The sequence below is a fragment of the Echiichthys vipera genome (assembly GCF_963691815.1).
Source record: "Echiichthys vipera genome assembly, chromosome: 14".
Classification (NCBI taxonomy): Eukaryota; Metazoa; Chordata; class Actinopteri; order Perciformes; family Trachinidae; genus Echiichthys; species Echiichthys vipera.
Genome location: NC_139839.1, coordinates 22,595,940 through 22,615,191, shown reverse-complemented (window position 1 = coordinate 22,615,191; position 19,252 = coordinate 22,595,940). Strand labels below are relative to the sequence as shown.

The 19,252-nt window shown below is 41.4% G+C and overlaps 1 protein-coding gene across 2 annotated transcripts in view; it reads right to left on the bottom strand.

Moving 5' to 3' along the window:
* spns2 (SPNS lysolipid transporter 2, sphingosine-1-phosphate) overlaps window positions 1-7,145 on the bottom strand; it is a 67,986-nt gene extending 60,841 nt beyond the window's left edge. For both annotated transcript variants that reach the window (XM_083927679.1, XM_083927678.1), the window contains exon 1: window positions 6,707-7,145. In XM_083927679.1, coding sequence (XP_083783805.1) covers window positions 6,707-6,938 — 232 coding nt within the window. In that variant the 5' untranslated portion in view covers window positions 6,939-7,145. The remainder of the gene's footprint in view (window positions 1-6,706) is intronic.
* Between the last annotated feature and the right edge of the window lie 12,107 nt (window positions 7,146-19,252).

The window sequence follows — 19,252 nt, the reverse complement described above, 5'->3', positions numbered from 1 at the left end:
GTGTAGCTGTGTGAGAACGCAAATGTCCAAGTCAGTTAGATCGGACATCAGACGGACTTTAGCTTCCCAGCCCCTGCGTCTGTGTAATGTCTGACTGAGCCCATGTGTGAAAGAGCCACTAATTGTGTGGAATATTCACTGCGAGCGAGTGGGCTTGTTGATGTCGTTTCAGATTCAGAATCAGAATCAGAAATACTTTAATAATCCCAGAGGGAAATTATTTTTGTTGCAAACTCCAGCTATACAAACAACATATTAAATAACAGCAATATATACATACAATATACTATATATTTGGAAAAACATAAATATAAAGCAATACATACCATATATCTAAATAACTATATATATAAATATAAAAAAATCACATTTACAATAGTAATATATACAAAAGTACTGTAAAAATGTGAAAAAGAACAATTGATTTATGATTGATTCCGTACTGCAGAGAGGCGGTGACAGATTCTCTGTGTTGTGTTATGGTGTTGTATGTTATCAGAAGAAAACAAACATCCAAGGTTGAAGAACAAGGGTAATTCCTGAAATTTAGGATGTTCAGTTTTCAAACAAAGCCTAGGAAAGGCAAAAGATTTGGTTGTTTATGACCAAATTATGAATCGCATCCTGCCTCCTGCACACTTTACCCAGAGCCACCTCTTGCCCGAACCAGTCCAAAGAAAAGTATTTTTGGTAAGTGAGAACGCGTCTGACACGGACAGTCTCTTGTGTGAAACTCCACTTTCCTGTTTCTAGAACACTGCCATGCACCTGTCACTTCGCCTCACGCAGTATCCTTACCTCGCGTCTCTTCTTTCGACTCACAATTTAAACACCTCTGGTCTGTAGCATGAGCAGCACAGAATAAAAATATCCTCTCTAGAATGCAACACATGTAATGGCCTCATAGCTGTGATGAATGATGTAGGATGCAAGGTTGGGGCCATGCCAAAATAACAACTGTACAGAGGGAAAGAGTCAAAGAGTCACAACAAAGTGACCATCAGCAGAGCCGTGAAGCGGTGCGTTCATAGGCGGGGGGTCACGGGGGTGAAAGCTGCTGCAAGAGAAGTGCGTCTGCTTGATGGTAAAATCTAGAGTGGCCACATGAAAGGGCCTGCACTGGCAGAGGAAGAAACTCTAATTCCATCGGTTACTATTACAGACGTCGGCTAAATCGGAGCCTAAAGAACACACAGACTGTTTTCTCACAGCAGTGGGAATGGCACGCCAGGATATAGACATAAAGAGATTAGTGGGATATCTGTGGGAAACCAGTCTGGAAAAGTCCACTTGGTCGGATATCATGAATTTGTTAATGACTCCATTTAACATCTGTTGAATAGTGTCAATATTTTGCTGTCAGCAGTGAAATATAAGATTCTGAAAGATGTTGAAATACACTGTGTCGAAGTGCAGAAGTGATGATGTCTTTCCAAGAGACCATTCATAGTGCACAGGGCAATTTGTCTAATTCAAAACAGCTCAACATCAGAGGGGGAAAGCGTGCTAAGAAAGACGCAGCAACCTTATAAAGTAAATTACTAGAGGCCCTTCCATCTTTTTAAAGCCTCTGCTGTTGTTTGGAGACCTTTAATGTGAAAACTATAAAACAACAGAGGGCGAAATAGGGAGAAGAGTGAAGGATGAAACAACCAACAGCTAAACGTTAGAGCATGGCACACACAGCCTCTCACACAGTTTAGTAGTGAGGAGACACTTCCTGTAAATCTAATCCTGACATATTCTGCTGCAACACTTCATGTTACTGAGAAGATATGCGGCAACGTGTTTCTGCCAGCAGATACAACATTCTACACTTGAGGTTGTTGCGCAGAGACAACATTTTCTGCTTTTGTGTAAGCGTATAATTCGATTTTTCTCAAATGTCTCCGACAGACACCTATGCAATCATCACTTCTCTTCTTTTCTAGACTCAGTGGAACTGAAAGTAGTTCACTTTATTCAGTTTTGAGCACTTCCACCCCTGAGGAACACTTTACAGGAAAACAGAGAATGAGCTCAGCATTCACTGTGATTGCTTTATGAGGAAATGCAGAGGAATGGTCTATGTGGACGGTGATAATGTGTAGTCACAAAGGAACTGGACAAAGCTAACAGGAGGTCATCTGCATAGCCTGTCAGACTGGATAGATTGCTACATGTTTCTTCTTTCAGTGTGTCGAAGCTTGACTTAAGAGGATTATTACCACACGGTCATCTGTGTCTATATGGTAGATGCCAAAAGCTCACATGCAAGGGTCCTGCACTTGTCCAATGGGATGTGACCCTGTTTTTGGTATTCCTGAAATGACAGCTTGACTGAGACAACTCAGCTTAAGGTGCCTGCAAGAAGGACTAATCTGCAGCTCCCCAACATTTCTGTTCGCCACAGATTAGGCTGCAGTCAGTGCCCCCCAAAATGCTCTGTTGCTGGCTGAGAAGGAGGTAACTCTGGGTGCACTCAGGGGGGTGGCTCGAGTTGACACACATCAGGGTTTACTTACTTACCAAGCAAATAACTTTAAGTGCTGAGTGTCTGCCTCACATATCCTCATATTCTCTGAAAAAACACTTAATCCCCTCTTTATGATAAGCTGTCGAGGAGCTTGGACTGTCTGCTGTGGGACTACAGAGAGACCAACACCGGGATTTAAGGTTTCAAAGCCACCTTAAATTAAATTAAACATAGTGGCCTTCTAAATCTCAAAGCTCCAATGCACTCTAGAAAGCAAATATAAGTGGCTGTGGTTTAAATGGCTGCTTCCAAAGGCCATATACTAGTGACCCAACTGGAGCATCGTAACTCATCCAGCTCTGCTCCGGCCTCCATCTATTCTTGTATGGTCGGGCGGATCTTATTTCCCTTCATATTCTATTGAGAATGAAATGCAGTGAACAGTAAGTATGCTATCAAACTCATCAGGGCACCCTCAAATGCCCGCCCCCATTTCTTCCTTGTCTGCATCACAGACAGTCATTAAAACAAGCACAGGCTTCTGAAGGAGCACTCCAGGTCGGGTCTGACCCTCCAGCTGAACAGCTGAACCTAAAGTCAGTTCACTGGCTAGAGTTTGTAGCTGACTGCTGTCTCTCACACCCTCCTTCTCTTCAGCAGCCCTGAAACTGTGCCTGTTCGCACTTGGAATTGGCCCATAAGTGTGTCTGACAAGAACCAGATCCCTGGCTGCCAACTCCATAACATAGAAATATGGAAATTGCAGAAACTTGAACTGCCTGTATCCCTCTGATGAGCCTTAGTTGAACACACCGCATTACAAGATTGAAACAGATGTATGTTTTAAAAGGGGCGGAAAGAGTGCGTTAAGGGATGGAAAAGTGGAAATGTATGAATTTATTTATTACAGAAAATGTATTAAAATGACATTCCCAGACTGAAAGTAACTCCCTGTTAGAAATCTAGAGGATAACACAATCGACACTGAGCTGGTTTTTCTCTCATTCTGGTGCCATACTGAGATCTTTAACATTCCCTCCAATATGCAGCAGCTAAAGTCTCATACAACTACTTTGTTTTCCACTCACATACTGGTGCCATTAAACATTCAAGTCTTGTAAAAAACATATTGGCGGTGCATCAATCAGATCAAGAACAAAACAACGAAAAGACGTTGTGACTCTTCTCTTCTTTTGTGGTTTTCACCATTATCTTGAATCATAAACTGCAGTTTGTAGGGTTATTTATGTGTGTGTATGTGTGTGGCTTCACCTCTGACACTGGGGATCAACAGAAGGATCTAAGTCTTTGACGCTACCGCTGTGCATTGGTGGGTGCAATTTTCCCGTCATTGTTGTGCAGCAGAATAGCCCCGGTGTCTAGAATGGTCACCCTCTGTCTCTGTGACAATGCTGTAGTGATCCGCACACACTACAGTAATGGCCGTTGGTACAAAGACCTTTTGACGTCGGGGGGAACGACATCGCTCAGGCTCAAGCCTGCATTCTGCGTCCACTTCCCTCTGACTGCCTGCCACTGCAGCAACTGGCCCCTCCCCTCACAACTCCCCTCTCTCATTCAGCCCTTCTTGAAATGGTGGGGAGAGTCTTTTCTAACGTGTGTGTTCTTTCTTTGGGCGTGCACTTATGCTTGCCTAATTGACATTAAGATCTATGAGTTGGGATGTGCTTTGGGTACCTGCTGCTGAAAAAAGAGGAGCTGTAGGACGGGCAGGCAGAATGATTAAAAAGAAGAGACAGAGAACTAATGGGAGCCTAATGGTACATCAAGATGAAAGAGGTGGAAACAGAAAGTAGACAAACTGATACTTAACTTCACTTAGAACAATGTAATCAACGTCCCATTTAATAATAATCAAACCCCCCAAAATATCTATATTGTGCTATATTGATATATCATATAGCTCTATGTTAAACTCCCTCACACACTTGAAGAAAACACTGTGCTACCAACACATGCGCTGCTTCCAGCACCCAATTACTACTGCACACAGCGAGGAGAGGCACGCTTGAAGAGGGACAGAAGGAGATGGAGACTGGAAGATCAGGCTGTATGTGTTAGTTGTGTTGGATGCACATGGTTGCCGGTCCTCCTTCTATGATGGTCCGACACACATGCTGCCCATGCATAATGCAGAAAAGTCCAGCAGTGTTCAGGTGGCAGGGACCTCCTGCACCACATGCACTGTACACAGCCTCTCCCCACAAGGGTTTTAGCCCAGGCTGCTGCAAACACCCTCCCCTGCCCAACCCCTTCGCCCTGCACTCCATTCCTCCTCCTCCTCCTGTTTTCCACTTTCTCCTCATCTCTCTTCAGTCACTCATCCTGTCACAGCACAGCAAGCACCAGCCAAGTTAAGGGCTTTGCAGAGGATTTTCTGCCTTGCATTTGGTGAGATATAGTGACATAGAGATAAAACAGAGACTGTAGTGGCAGGATCATGATGGAGAGGACAGAGAAGAATAGAGTGGATTTTGAGCCCCTTAATGAGGGGTTTCCTCTGATCAAAGCACAGACTTGTGAGGAGACGGGAGTACAAATCGCTACAGTAGAGGGACACTGACGCATCCATGACTGAGGCTGAGGATGTGGTTCTTCAAGCTATCTACTGTGACTGAGTGGTGCTTGAAGATGCTAAGATTAGATAGATATGCCGCATCAACACATTCTTAGCTGCAGGTTGAGTAGCTAAAACCTTCATTCAGGTGCCTGAGGGCCCTGACTAACTGGACATCCTGCAGGATGATGAGCCGAAGGCATGTGGATATTAACTGTACACATTGTTCTGTTTGAATTAGCCACTCCCTCTTTCTGCCATGGGCTACAGAGTGAGATTACCCCCCTATCAATTTCAGAAATCTTAATGCCAGTTAATTATTCACTATGCAGCAAAGAAGTTAAAAAAATACAAGATTTCCAGGAAGATTGAGAATGTCACATAAGTATGTCATTAAGAGTATCAATAGAAACTTACACTTTACCCAGGAAGGCATCTCTTTGTATAGAGGAGCCTACTCTCCCCATGAAGCTTCCCTCCATTCTCCATGCTGCAGCAATAATTTTAACCCTTCAAGTGCCACAGTCCGATTATCAAGCCCTGATAACTAGTCTACATCAAAATCCAGTAACCAATTATAACCAGGTACTAGTGAAAATAATATGAGGATAACGTGTTAACTGGTCTGATACAACACTTTTTGAAATGACATTAATTGTAACAACATAATTCTTGTTTTACAAGGAACTCACAATAATTCGGCTAACTAAAGCTCATTTCTTGGATGAGGTGTGAGTATGCACACTGCACTATTTTAATAATTGTATTATTCCTTAACAAAAAATATTAACCTCTTAAAATTTGTCTTTATCTGACTGAACTCTGCTCTTGACTTTTACTTTAGCATCTTGAATTTGTCATCATAGTCACAATCCAATAATCTCCCAATTCCATTACTCGGCTCATTATGCAAATGCACTTTTCACATCTTGACACACTCCGAGATGCAAGCTTAATCTCCATCTGTACTCAGTGTTCAGCTTTAAGAAATGTTGTTCTGTTCAGCTATAATGAGGAAATGCGGACACTTAAGGGGGTGAACACCACATGGTCTCTTCACAGCATCACACAACGAGCTGCCGCACCAAATACACCCATTAGATGTTACTCTGAGACTGAATCGCTCCCAGAAACGGCGAGGAACTAAAGACTGATTCTGCATAGTGATACGCTCTCTCTCCATTTGCAGTCGCTGAAACTGGTCTGACAGATAAGCCCGCACGCACGCACACACACACACACACACACACACACACACACACACACACACACACACACACACACACACACACGCGCACACTCGTGGATGGAGAGTTGATGGCCTTAATTGATCGATCTGCAATTATCCGCAGCCCCGGGTAAAAACATTACTCTGCTGCATTTTCATGAGTGATTGCAGAGACATCCACTTGGTTGAACCACAGCACACACAGTCTACAGCCATGGAAACACCTAACAGCCTTGTGGCTTGAGCAGATTGTCCACTGCGCCTGGGCAAGCCCATTGTTCCGCCCGTCTCAGCTGAGGTGTGCTGGCTGCTCTACAAGACAGCTCACAGGCAATTAGCGCACACAATCACTCCACTCCACACTCTGGGCCGACTCACATAAATAACTTAAATTAAACACATTGTGATACAGCTCTTAAAGAAAGGGAGAAGTCAGGTCTCTTACCGGCCACAGTGTATCTATCCATGTAATTGAGGACGTTCCCAAAACTGAGGATCCCGGCGGCAGCAGCCGGTGAGCGGCATCTGAGCAGCGCGGCGCGGAATTTCTGCCCCGGTTTGCACGGGTGAAGGTCCGGGCTGGATTTCAGCGCAGGACTCATGCTGCCCGACAGCGTGCGCACCTCATCCGAACTGCTGCAGCCTTCAATCTCGCATCCATCGCTCTCCACACACATTTTCTGGCACGAAAGATCCAGCGCAGAATAAAGAGAGAGAGAGAGGGGGAACGGAGAGGAAAAGAGTTCAACGAGGACCACACTCAACGATGGTCTGTGATTGTGATTGGAATTATTGGCAGGGAAATTGTTGTGTTAAGTGTTGAAGCGCAGGAGTCGCTCTTCTCGGGATCATATTTTTCTCGCAGTGCAGTGCGGTGACGGACGGGCTGTGCGCTCCTCAGTATTTTGTTCTGAGGACCAGGCGCTATAGTGCAGGGGGCGTGACCTGGCTGCACAGACTCCGCCCCTGAAGCCCCGCAGCGAATGATGGAGCCGCACCTGATACTGCTGCAGATCCCGGGGAATTGCAACCGGAGTATGGTGTGGTTGGAAAAACCTTTCTGTTATTTAAGGAAGCTGACAGTGGTGGGTGGGTAGGTGTGACTTCATTTATTTAGGCCTACACATTCATTTATCCTCATCTTTCACATTTATTAGGGAGCTACGACTGCTGGCTGAGATAATATTAGGCTGCTACTGAATAACTACAGACACAGACACATTCAGAGATGAGAGGAAAATACTGCATCGCCCCTGGTCCGCTCATATTTTTACCAAATAGATCTCAATAGATTTATTTGTTAATGTTTGATCTTTTTTCTCTCCATCTGAAATGTTCTGATCAAAGACAACCTTCTGGGAGTTTTTTCATAAAAGATTGTTAATAGCATATTTAAAAACAGCACACGGTGATTAAATATATATTAAACTATTAGACTGAAGATTACAATCAAATAAAATCCCAGAAATGATGATCAATAAGTAAATAATTCTGTGTTAAAACCAACACAACAGCAGTGAGTTTGAACTGAGAGAGTTGAATAAAGAGCAGTGATTGGTCGGCTGATCTCAGGGGTCTGGAGGTGGAAAAGAGGATGCGGAGTTCAGAGAAAAAACCTGGTGGCAGTCCATACAGTGCTTTTAAAACAAATAAAATAATCTTGAATGAATTCTGCACTCCCCAGGCTAGTACAGGGGAGGTCTGTTCACTGTTCTCTGTAGCAGTAAAGAGTCTCACTGCATTTTGAGCCAGCTGCAGGCGTTATAAAGCTGTCTTTCCTATTGCTTATCACTGCAATGGTTGTGATAAGAAGAAAAAGAAAGCATGAACTATGGTCTGCAGATGCTTAACAGACAGGGATGATGTTTCAGCTGATCTAATCTAGTGGTGACAACAGAGCTGATTTGTTTATCAAAGTTAAAACCAGAATCAAGGTTAACACAAGGTTTATTGTGTGGGAGTTTACATTCACTGACAGACGCCCAAGGGGGTTGTTTGTGATGATGGAGTAGAGATTAACTTAATATTAAGGAACATATTGTATCACAAAGCCAAGAGCAGCACAGAGCCTTATGTGGAGCAGCTTGAAGTTAAAATATTTCTGTGTGCACAGAAACGTTCAGGTACATTACCATAGGAACCGGCAGGTTTAATTGTCTCCCTGAAGAAGAGACACTTTGCTCTGTGATATAAGTGAGACTGAAGATGAAGTCATTTTATGTTTTAATGGTCATACGATGATTTAAGGATCACACTCTTTTTCTTCATTTATTATCAATCACAATCAGAATCAGAAACACTTTAATAATCAAGTCTTCTGAATGATTATGAAAAAGGGAGTTGTAATTTTTATCTTGTCTGACAAATGTTTCACCAATGCAAGATTCATTTTGGTGTCTTATAATAATAACTGTATAGAACCTTTAAAAATAGCATTTTACAAAGTGCTTTGACAGCACAAATCAAAATACACACACATGCACACACAAACACACACATATACAAAACAAATATAATAATAATAATAGTGAAATCCAGCATGGTAGAACATAACCATATCTACACATCATTGCATAGAAAGAAGGGGCATCATTAATGGACAAAGGAAATTATTATTATTGCAAAGAAAGATAAAAAAAGATAAAAAGACGACATCACAGGAAGGCAGTTTATAAAAATGAATTTTAAAAAATGATTTAAAAGAGGTTCCTGATTTAGCAAGCCTTAATAAGTTATAAGTATGACTCAATAAATAACATAACTCACTAACTAACTTAAGATGTGTATTAAACTTAGTGTGCGCATAAGACTTACAGAAGCTCTTGCATAACAGGCTATAGTATATATTAACTAAAGAAACAATCAGATTGCTTTTATGAACAAGCTGGTCTGGTCAGGAACTGTTGTCAAGGTCAAGGTGTGTGAGACTAAAGTAAAAAAGCCCACATGGTCACTGGGCTTTCCCACCTCACACAATGAGCTTCGACAGAAGTACAATTGACATTCAACATGTACCGACCTGAACCACTGGAGCTTTCATTTTATTGTTAAATATAATGTTAATGTTATAAACTTCCCAGACAAGGTGACATTTAGGTCAGAGTGGGAAACCTCTAATGAGTCACATGTTTACTGTAGAAGTGCAAAAATGGTAACACGGTACAACCACTTTTAGTTCCACGTTGTAATCGTACATTGAGTACATGGGAATTAGGATGTGTCCACTCTCATGTCACTCATTGGTCAATAAAGCAGAAATTAAAGAAAGTTTCAGTGCAATGTTGTTGGTGTGCATCTTTAACTCCTGTGTGGAGGCTCTGACATCATCAAGCATCATCAGACATCTCGTCTCAAAAGTTAGAATTGAACCACATTGAAAACCAGATTTTCAAACCCCACATTTACGGCCAAAATAATCTGAGTGACATGATTTATTGAAAAAAATCCTTTGGCTGATTCCAAAATAACTTAATGATGCACAAACCTTTCATAAGTTCCACTTGATTATTCAAAAGAATCACATTTGGTGATTGAAAAACACAATAACAGGCAATATATCCAACCTCCCATGGTTTGCAGCACCCATGCTGATGTGCTGAGCAAGTACGCTGACGCTGGGGGATGTGACTTTGAGTCCACTCCACAGCAAACATTGACTCCATATTGGGGACATATTTCCACATTATCAGCCTGAGCCAAGCTCTCTTGGTTGTCTGCTGAGTTCTGCACTGCACACATTTGTGAGTTGCTTCTACAAAACACAATAGCAAACAGTCCCTGGATGACACTGAAAATAGCTGATTTTTGTAATTGCATTTTTTATTTTCCACCAGCACAGCACACCCATTAGAGCACTGCTTTTTAACCTTCTCCGGAAAGTTTTGATGGATTTTTGCACCAAATGTTTCTTCTTGAAAATAATATTTGTGGCTGAAAAATTAATAAATAAAACCAGGAAAAGTAAATATGATGTCTTTGAGCAATGGAGTTGGCCATTTCTAAGTCTCATTTCCTTTTAAACCATGTTGTACAAAAACATCTTGATCACAACAAGCTGTTCAGACACAGTGGTCGGGGGAGAAGGAAGTAGTCATGCTGGATTTATCCTACTGTTGAACGTGTTTGTCTGTGGCATTCCTGGTGGTTGCAGCATAAATCTAGGGAGGGAAATCTTCTGGTTCGGTTAAAACAAGATGTATACGATGCAACTGGCACAGTACTGACAGTTTCAGCGGTTTCTGTACTCATCACCATTTAGGTGAACACTGTCCCCAACTTTACATCTATGGCAGAGATGATATAGAAAGCTTTAAATGACTGCAGGAACTATGTTCTCCCGTACAAAGTTTGTATACAGTAACCCCCTTCATGGATGATACTGAGACAGCTGAGTTTTTAAACTAAGGATTGTTTGTGGTTTAAATACCATACAGAATACACATTGTGTTGTTCTCTGATGTGAAATATTGCTAAGTCATCCACGGATCAATGCTGCACCGAAGGAAAATGAGCTTTTTCTGAATGGCTGGGACAGGTCCAACCCTGCATGCAGATGAGTGTTTCTGTGCCATCTATGTCCCATTAGAGAGGAGCCAAAACATCTCCAGCTAATTGTTAGACAAGTTTACTCTGTGCACAGAGTTAAATTGAAGACAGGAATCCCAAACTGTCCCAAGTGTGATAACTATATCTATCATAGAAAATGGAGTGTATAGGATTTTTTTTATTCTAAACCAAGACTAAATGAAGGAAATTGAACAGAAAGGTGTAAGGGAGAGCAAAAAAGGCTGAGATCTTGTTGCTCTAGCATGAGTTCAGTGTATGAGTGATAGATAGGCATGCTGAGGGGGCATTCCTAACAAGTGTTTGATTTTGCTGAAAGCCACAGGGAACAGCAGCCAATAGGCTTTTATTCCTGATGAACTGGGTAGCCTGCTAATCATTCTATATCCTTCTGTGTAGAAAGAAAAGCATACTACCATATGCTAATGACCTGAAAGTGAAATATGTTCAGGCTTTTTAACCAGTGAAAGGCTAAACAAACTCCAGGAGGTGAACATGTAGAAGATGAGGGAGGCTGAGTGCTGGCATCAGTTCAGGAGAAGCCTGGGTGCTTGCCTGGCTCTGCTCTGCAGGCATTTGGCATCTCAAGAGTATCAGAGTTGAGGTCTTAAGGCATTCGTGCACTGAGTTGACCTGTATTGTTTTATTTAGACAGAAATGTGAAAGTTCTGCCAGCAAAACCGAAAGCTCCTAATGGCCTTTGTTTTGCAGAAATAGTTTCAAAGCAATCATCTTCTTGCTTCCCAACAACTTTGATGTCTGGAAATCTGGAAAGTATGATGCAAACAGTGCAGCCTGGCAGGCTCAGCAGAAAATGATCAAGTGATACCAAACAAGAATTACTTCTGTAATGCTGCATGCTGACATCCAGGATAAGATGATGCAGGAAAAGAGAAGAGGGCCAAAGCAACCAGTGGTCTCACGCAGAGGGCTTAGGAGGGAGCCCCAGAAAACAGTTGTTCCTGTCCCCCTCTCTGGAGCCCCCGCCTCCCCTCCTCTTTCTTTGGGATGTGTTTGTAATGCTGGTCATGTCTGTGGGATCCTGTGTGTTTTTCCATCGTGCAGAATGGCTTGGTGGACCTGGACCTATCTCTCGCATTATTCTGCTATGTGGCCTGGAGCCACTGAGTCACTGCCCCGGCCTTCCTTCCTGTCTCAGCTCAGGGCCAAGCCTCCAGTGCAGGATGGGAGATAACCTGCTAATCGCTGGGCCCAGCGCCTGTAGGACGATAAGGCCGACTTGTTCTGCATTCTAACACGTGGTTGCCAATAAAGTTTAAATGTCCCACAGAAACATGTGTCTATCAGCTGTGTGACTATCAGCTGTGCTTCTGGTAAACATGTCTCCACCTCTTTAAGCTGATGAAGGTCACAAGAAATGACAGTGCAACTAGGACATATATTCCTTGGGTTTTTACTGTAATCAAGCAATGATAATCAAGTAGTCGACTATTTTTTATTCATGAATATGCAGATTTGACAGGGTCGTCAGTATGGGATTAGTCAAGGTGGGGTATAATCTCTGTTCTTGATTAACTTGTATATGGACGACTTGTCCAGGCAGTTAAATGCATGTAAACTGGTTGTTTTTTGGGGGGTTACCTCAACAATATCTGAACGCAGATGATTTGGTTATAATTCATCTTTCTGAAAGCTGCACACTGAGTCTGTCTGGATGATGATGTTTTCATCTGATTGCTGTTGTCTTTAATGAAGGCTATGTAAATATCTGTGGTTGTCTATCTTTAAGCGTATGCTTCTGTGGTTCTGTGACCTCTGGCTGTGGAAATAAAGATTGTGGTAAATAAACAAAATGTTAAGCAATTAAAGCAATCAAGGAATTTTTCAACTACAGTAATCACGCAGCAGGAATAATAAGAGAATTCAGCTCCAGATGCACCAAAGGTTCTTGCTACAAATCTGGTCTTACCCAGGTGTGCTGAATGATGAATTCCACTTCATTGTAATTGTTTATTAGCATATGTTAACAGCCCCTAAACACTATATAATGTCTGTGGATTACAACCACTCTGACACATGCCCATTAACTGGAGAGATGTCCCCAAAAAGGCTGAAGAAGAAGAACATTTTGGAGTGTCATTACCGGTTTTACAGGAAAATAAAAAAACCTGTTTTAATCTAATGTATAAATATAATAATATATAATAATCTATATTTGGTTATATGATATTATTATAGTCATGATTTCTTTCAATGTTTCTCTACAACTTTCAGGTTATTTATCGTCATGTGCTCAACAATTACAAGAAGCAGAAATCTGTGATTTCATCAAGTAAAAGCAAAATGAGACTAAGACATAGTACAGTTATGAAAAAGTGATGCGATGAGTGATGAGCTATGTTTCCTTGACAAACAATTTGTGGATCTGTGCTCTCGACCACTTGTACCATTTTCTCTCAGAGAAGATAAGAAAACACTGGTGAATCCCAGAAACCAATGGGTACTAACAAAATAAGAACAAATTGCAGATCCCAAAAAAAATAAGAGAAAATGTGTTGGTATACAGCTTCTTCCATGAGGCCCATTGTTGTCTCGATCAGCTACGTTTACTCCAGTTTAATATGCACATTTCCTTTTCCTGTACCAAGGAGCAAGTGCCCCCATTTCCCTGAGTACACTGTGTACGTTAAAGATCCGGAAGGAGAGAATGAACAGGCCTCCTTGATGTTTGGGTTAGCTAAGGAAAAAACAACCAGTCCTACGTTTGTGTTGCCCAAACATTCTTTTCAATGGAAATTATGTTTAAATGGAAAAACATTATGACATCTAACATCTGTCTCCTTTCATCATATCCTTTTGAATTCATCATGGTAATCACGCTGTTTACCCAGTTTTTTGGCCATGTGCCAGTTCAACTGATTGAATACTATTATATCTTCTTCAATTGTTCGATTCTTGTAGGAGAAATGTTACATATCTATTTGACCCATGAAGCCAATTTGTAGAAATGGTTGAGTCAATGATCAGGCATTGAAGCATCTAACTGCACTCATTTCACACAGGCCAGTGAGCAGAAGGGACTGGGGAAGATAAGAGGTCAAACTGATAGCATTAACTTCAATAGACTCATGGCGTAATATTGGCAGAATATTTTCATGTATATATATATATACATATATATATATTTTTTTCAAGTACTGTTACAGGGGACTAAACATCCAGTAAGACGGTTTGTCGTAAGACTAATTCATTATCAACACATGATGTCTGGTGGCACTGGACCACCCCACTTCCATTCTCTTCACATGCATTTGTTGTTGGAGCCGGAGCCGTCTGGGGCTTTCGTCAATCTTGGGGTGTGGGATCTGCCATTCTGACCTTTTTCTCATCCTCTCTGACCTCCTGCCCTCCTGCCTGTCTCTTTAGCTTGCTGAAGCTCCTGCACCCCCGCCCCTTCCAAACTCAAGCAACAGTGTGTCTGGAGGCAGAGCAGCTGAGGATTTGAATAGATCTGGGCTGATGCCTCCGCTCCTTGGAAGTCTGATCTAGGGGCTATACTGTACAGCGCAGCAGCAGGAGGCAACGAGACAGCAGTGACTAAATATAGTGTCCAGGGGAAGAGCATCTTTTATCTGCTCACTTAATTATTTATTGGACAGCTCCGTCCAAGCTGGACTCCTTGGTCATTGGCACTCTCCGTTGATCTCTCTTGGAGGTCAGCCTTGACTCTACTGTCTGCCTGGAGATCATCATGGAGATCTCTTTTGTTGGAATCATTTTCCTCACGCTGCATTCTTTTATGCAAAAATGTACATCAAGCTCTGCCTAATTGGAGAAATTTCGAGCTGCTGTGTGACTGAGGTTGACTTGCAGTGAGACCAGATCTGTGTTATGCTGCAGCTCATATTTATAGCCTGCATGGGTCTTTGTAATTACCCCATTGCTCTGGCTGTGTCTGTGAATCAGCTCTCTCCAGCTCAGTGGCCTCTGAAACAGGAATGCTAAATACATAGGACCAGAATATGCATATGCCATTACAAGGCCAACCTCAGATTTGGCTTCATTTCCGTTGCAGTTTACATTTGTACTCTTCGCTCCAGACTAAGTAATTTGCATGAAAATGAGAAAAGCCTTGATTTATCTGCTCTGGAGCCTTGAATCAAAACCTTGGTCATACACAAACAGGAATAAACATTCACATTATTGATATATTACCTCTACACATATTCCAAATGAAGCTAAAAAGACCACTCACCAAACCAAACGTCTGTGTTAAATGATGCCAACAACTCAACATCTTGCATGTGTGTAAATAATCACCCGCAACATTCCGATCAACACATTTCATCACCAATCAAATACACTTAGAGCTGAGCATTTTTTTTTTTAGAAATAACACTGACACCTGAGTCACAGCATTCAAATAATAACCCTACACTTTATATTTCGTCTAAGCAGCACTGCTCTTCTTTTTGCCCTGACACATTACAGTAAAATAGGATATGTATGTTTTTCTCTACAAGCTGTGGTGTATAGACAGGATGGCCCATATGATGTAATTGTCCAAATAAGGGGAGGCACAGAGGGTGGAGAGGGCTCTTCCTCTGTATGATGTCATGTCACTGCAGCAGTTTGCTGGTGATAACAGAAAGAGTGCAACTTCACATCCACAAATGTGGTTTGACATCTCTTATCGTTGTCCTGCTGGGTGAGTATAACACAAACACGGAATAGATAAGCTGTCTCTTCTGTTACAGTAAAAACTTGATGCACATGAGACATTTTCTGGTTATTATTGATATCATGACAGCATTCTGATTGCTGGCATATGTATCAGCACATTGTTTTGTGTGATTGCGCCTGAAGCACGGCTGTTTTCAGGACTAAAATGCACCCTATCCCTGAGTAAACACTGACTGTATCCGCTCCCCCCGCCCGGCTCCTGTCTCCCTCATTGATCGGCCTGGACAATTTATTAGGCATTGTGACAGTTTCCTGTACAGCCAGGGTCGACAGGGGAAACGGAGAGGTATGCAGATAAAGTGCTCAGAAACATGGTGCACAATACCTATTGTGTTTTAATTGAAGGTTGAACTGTTACCTCTAGAATGTTTGCCACATACCTTTTAGTTTGCGTGTGTGCTTGTTTGTTATTCCATGTACGTATCCTGCTGCCCCAATCTATTCCCTCAGCGTACTGAGTAATCACATAACTTCTGGAAAATCACATGCGTAAGGCTGAAATGTTCAAAAACAAAGGGAAATACCAGTCAATTCCACAATAAAGCAATGAAACCTTTAACAATGGCTAAGTGGCCTTGAACTACAGCTTTCATCCATCTGAAAATGTCATGTTCAGTTTCAACACTTTAATAGGAAATATTTGAGATATGTACAGGAATTGGCAAATAAATTCTTGTACACGGCTCCGCTTGAGTTGTTTTCCTGTACAGCAGTTACTGAGAGTTACCAATAACAGGATGACAATGTAGCCCAATTATTGCATGATGCTGTATTTGAGAGAGACAAGGGCAATGACCTTTAACCTGCCTGCATTGTTTACTCCAGTACAAAACAATAGGGACAAGCATTTACATGCAGCATGTAGGATTTGCCAGGGGCGGTTGGATACCTCTGCAGCAGCAGCCTGAGTGACAAGTGCCTGTACTAGGGTATGTAAATATGTCCTGTTTGTCTGGTCAGTGTTAGTCTTTGACAAGAGCAGTCAAGCCTAAGATGATGAATGTTAACCCCTCTCGTGTTCCATGAACTCAGAAGAGGACGCAGACTTATACTCGCAGTTAAGGGTTCAGCAAGTATCAGAAGAAAACACTCGAATGGAGAGCAAGTGTCAGAGGTAGACACTCGTATGGTTGTTTTAACATGGTAACACTTCACACAGACAACAGGAGGTATCCGTGAAATGGTTAATGAGTGACATGGGCTTCATGTTGTGCTGTTGGCGTCACCTTTTAATATCCCACCTGCCTTCACAGCACAATATGAAAACTGATAATACTTGAAAGGAAAATAAATTGCATATAAAACCTAAAAAAGCAATGTAAGGACACCTTGGAAATGCAATTCATCACTGAAGAAGAGATGATGTTAAAACATCTGTTCCTCATACATTCTCATATTGTATAAAAACATGTATAGGAGTGGGCAGCGTATTGATTTTGAAGTTGTTGATGCTATATTTAGTCTTGAAGAATTCAGTTGCTCAAAGTAATGCCTGGAGCCGATTTGTGTTTAACCAGAGAATCTTTCTATTTTTGTCTCTTTTGTTTTTGAATACTAAACACAAATTTGAGTAGGCTATAATCTGTAGGTGACTATTTATCATGCTAGAATATATTGTGACCACGCTCTTACACATATTGATAAGGTAAGGCTGGTTTTAGCTATTCTACCCATGAGTATGTATATACTGTGTCTGTAAAACCCCATTAAACAAATCATTATCTCTGGAATGAAATATTACAATAAGATCATTACATGCTCCCCAAGACACAGAGGGATATTAAAGACCATTACAGTAAATCTGCACATTATGTACATGTTGCAGACATGAAGATTTTTAGGGCAATTACACTGGCCGTCCCTGTGCACATCTGGCAAATCCATTGTAGCTCACCAATGGAAGAAAACTGGGATCCATGAGATAGCATGTTTTACAGAAGCACAGCTGTGCCATCTAGTGGACACACTCAAAAAACCTGAAGAGAAAATAATACAGCATTTTTCAATGACTAATTTGTTGTTACTGTAAATAGAGACACTCCTGACATTTTCCTACAGTGCATGGACACCCGTTTTGAGACTTCCAAGGTAGATCCACTGAAATGGGTAGCAAAAGCATAATTATCAGATTTCCAGCAACTGTTACAGTACATTTAGAGAGAAGAGATTGGAAACCCTCCATCTTTAACTCCATTATGCTGTGATCCAGCCTGAGGCCCCTCTGGTCCTCATTAGGAGGCAGCAGCTGCATGCTGGTTGGGACATTCATAGATAGATAGATGTACAGGTAATCTGATGATCCTCAATATAGATACTTGGGCAAATTCATCTTACTCTGCCTGGGGTTTATAGACTACTCTGAGCAGGAGAGAGGGGGAGGCCCTAACTGGCCACAAGAGTGAAGATGGTTGGCAGCAAAATCATTAAGAAAAGAAAAACCACTGAACACAGCCATTTCTAAACTGATGTCAGCAAAACAGTCAACCCCAAAGCCAACGTTCTTTTACATACTGTAGCTGCAGCTAACTAGCTAATAATAATAATAATAATAATAATAATAATGATAATAAATATATGTGGATATGTGTATGTATGTGTATATACATACATAAATACATATACAAAGTATTCATTCTTGATTTATTCTGACATGTTGTTATTTTATCAACTGTGGATATACCACTGCTGTACTAGCATTTTATTTTAAATAACCAAGGCACTTAAACAAAAACCTTTTGTTTTGTAAAAAAAAAAAAAAGAAAAAAAAAAGCAGTGAGCAAATTTAGAGCACACTTTCAGATCCCTCCCAGTTATTGGTGTTAATCTGGAACCTGGTGACAGTTGACTTAATTGTTGGACACACCATATTTATCTGCAGCTCTCCTGGTTACTTTGTAAGATGGCGAGCCGCTCTAAGGAGACTGAAACCCTGATACAGCAGGTTGTCCAGATGAAGGCCAAACGGGTGAACCTCTCAACCATCAGAGAGAGGTTGAGCGTTCACAGTCTGTGATTTCAAGAATACTGAAACTTTACAAGGACACAGATTAATTTAAGTCCCTCAAAAAGGCCGGTCGTCCACGTAAAACAAGTGCACGGGAGGACAGGAATATGTGAATAAAAATAGCAATATTTCAGAATAAATCAAGAATTAATACTTTGTTATATATATATATATATATATATATATATATATAAACACAGTATATATATTCAGTGGCAGCTGCTGGTCTTTCAAGGAGGGAAAGCTAATTTTTCCGGCCTACATCATAAATGTATTTGTTTATTTATATGTAAAGTGTCCTCTCAATGGCAACAAACACAGCGCTAGTCGTTTTTAACACACTTTAAGACAAAGTCTCTGGGGATCGGTCAAGTCTCCCGATCAGTTCAGAACAATGGAATGAAAAACTTGGAAAATGCTCCGGTGGATGTTTATTCTTCAAGATCGCTGATTCGCTCATTTAGCTGTCAATCAAAAAAGGATTCCGCTTCAAACAGCTCATCCAATCATCATGCAGAAGCCGAGCTTCCTTTGCAGTCTTAGAGCAATCGCCACTGAGAGAGAGAGAGAGTTCTCGAAGATTTGAAGGAGGGGATTGTTCATTAACAGTTTTACTTACTTGCAAATTTATTGAAAAATGAAAAACAGCATTTCCATTCAGAAAATATAAGCATGTACGTTTCAAGTTAACTGTACATCATTGCCCCTGATTGGGATGAA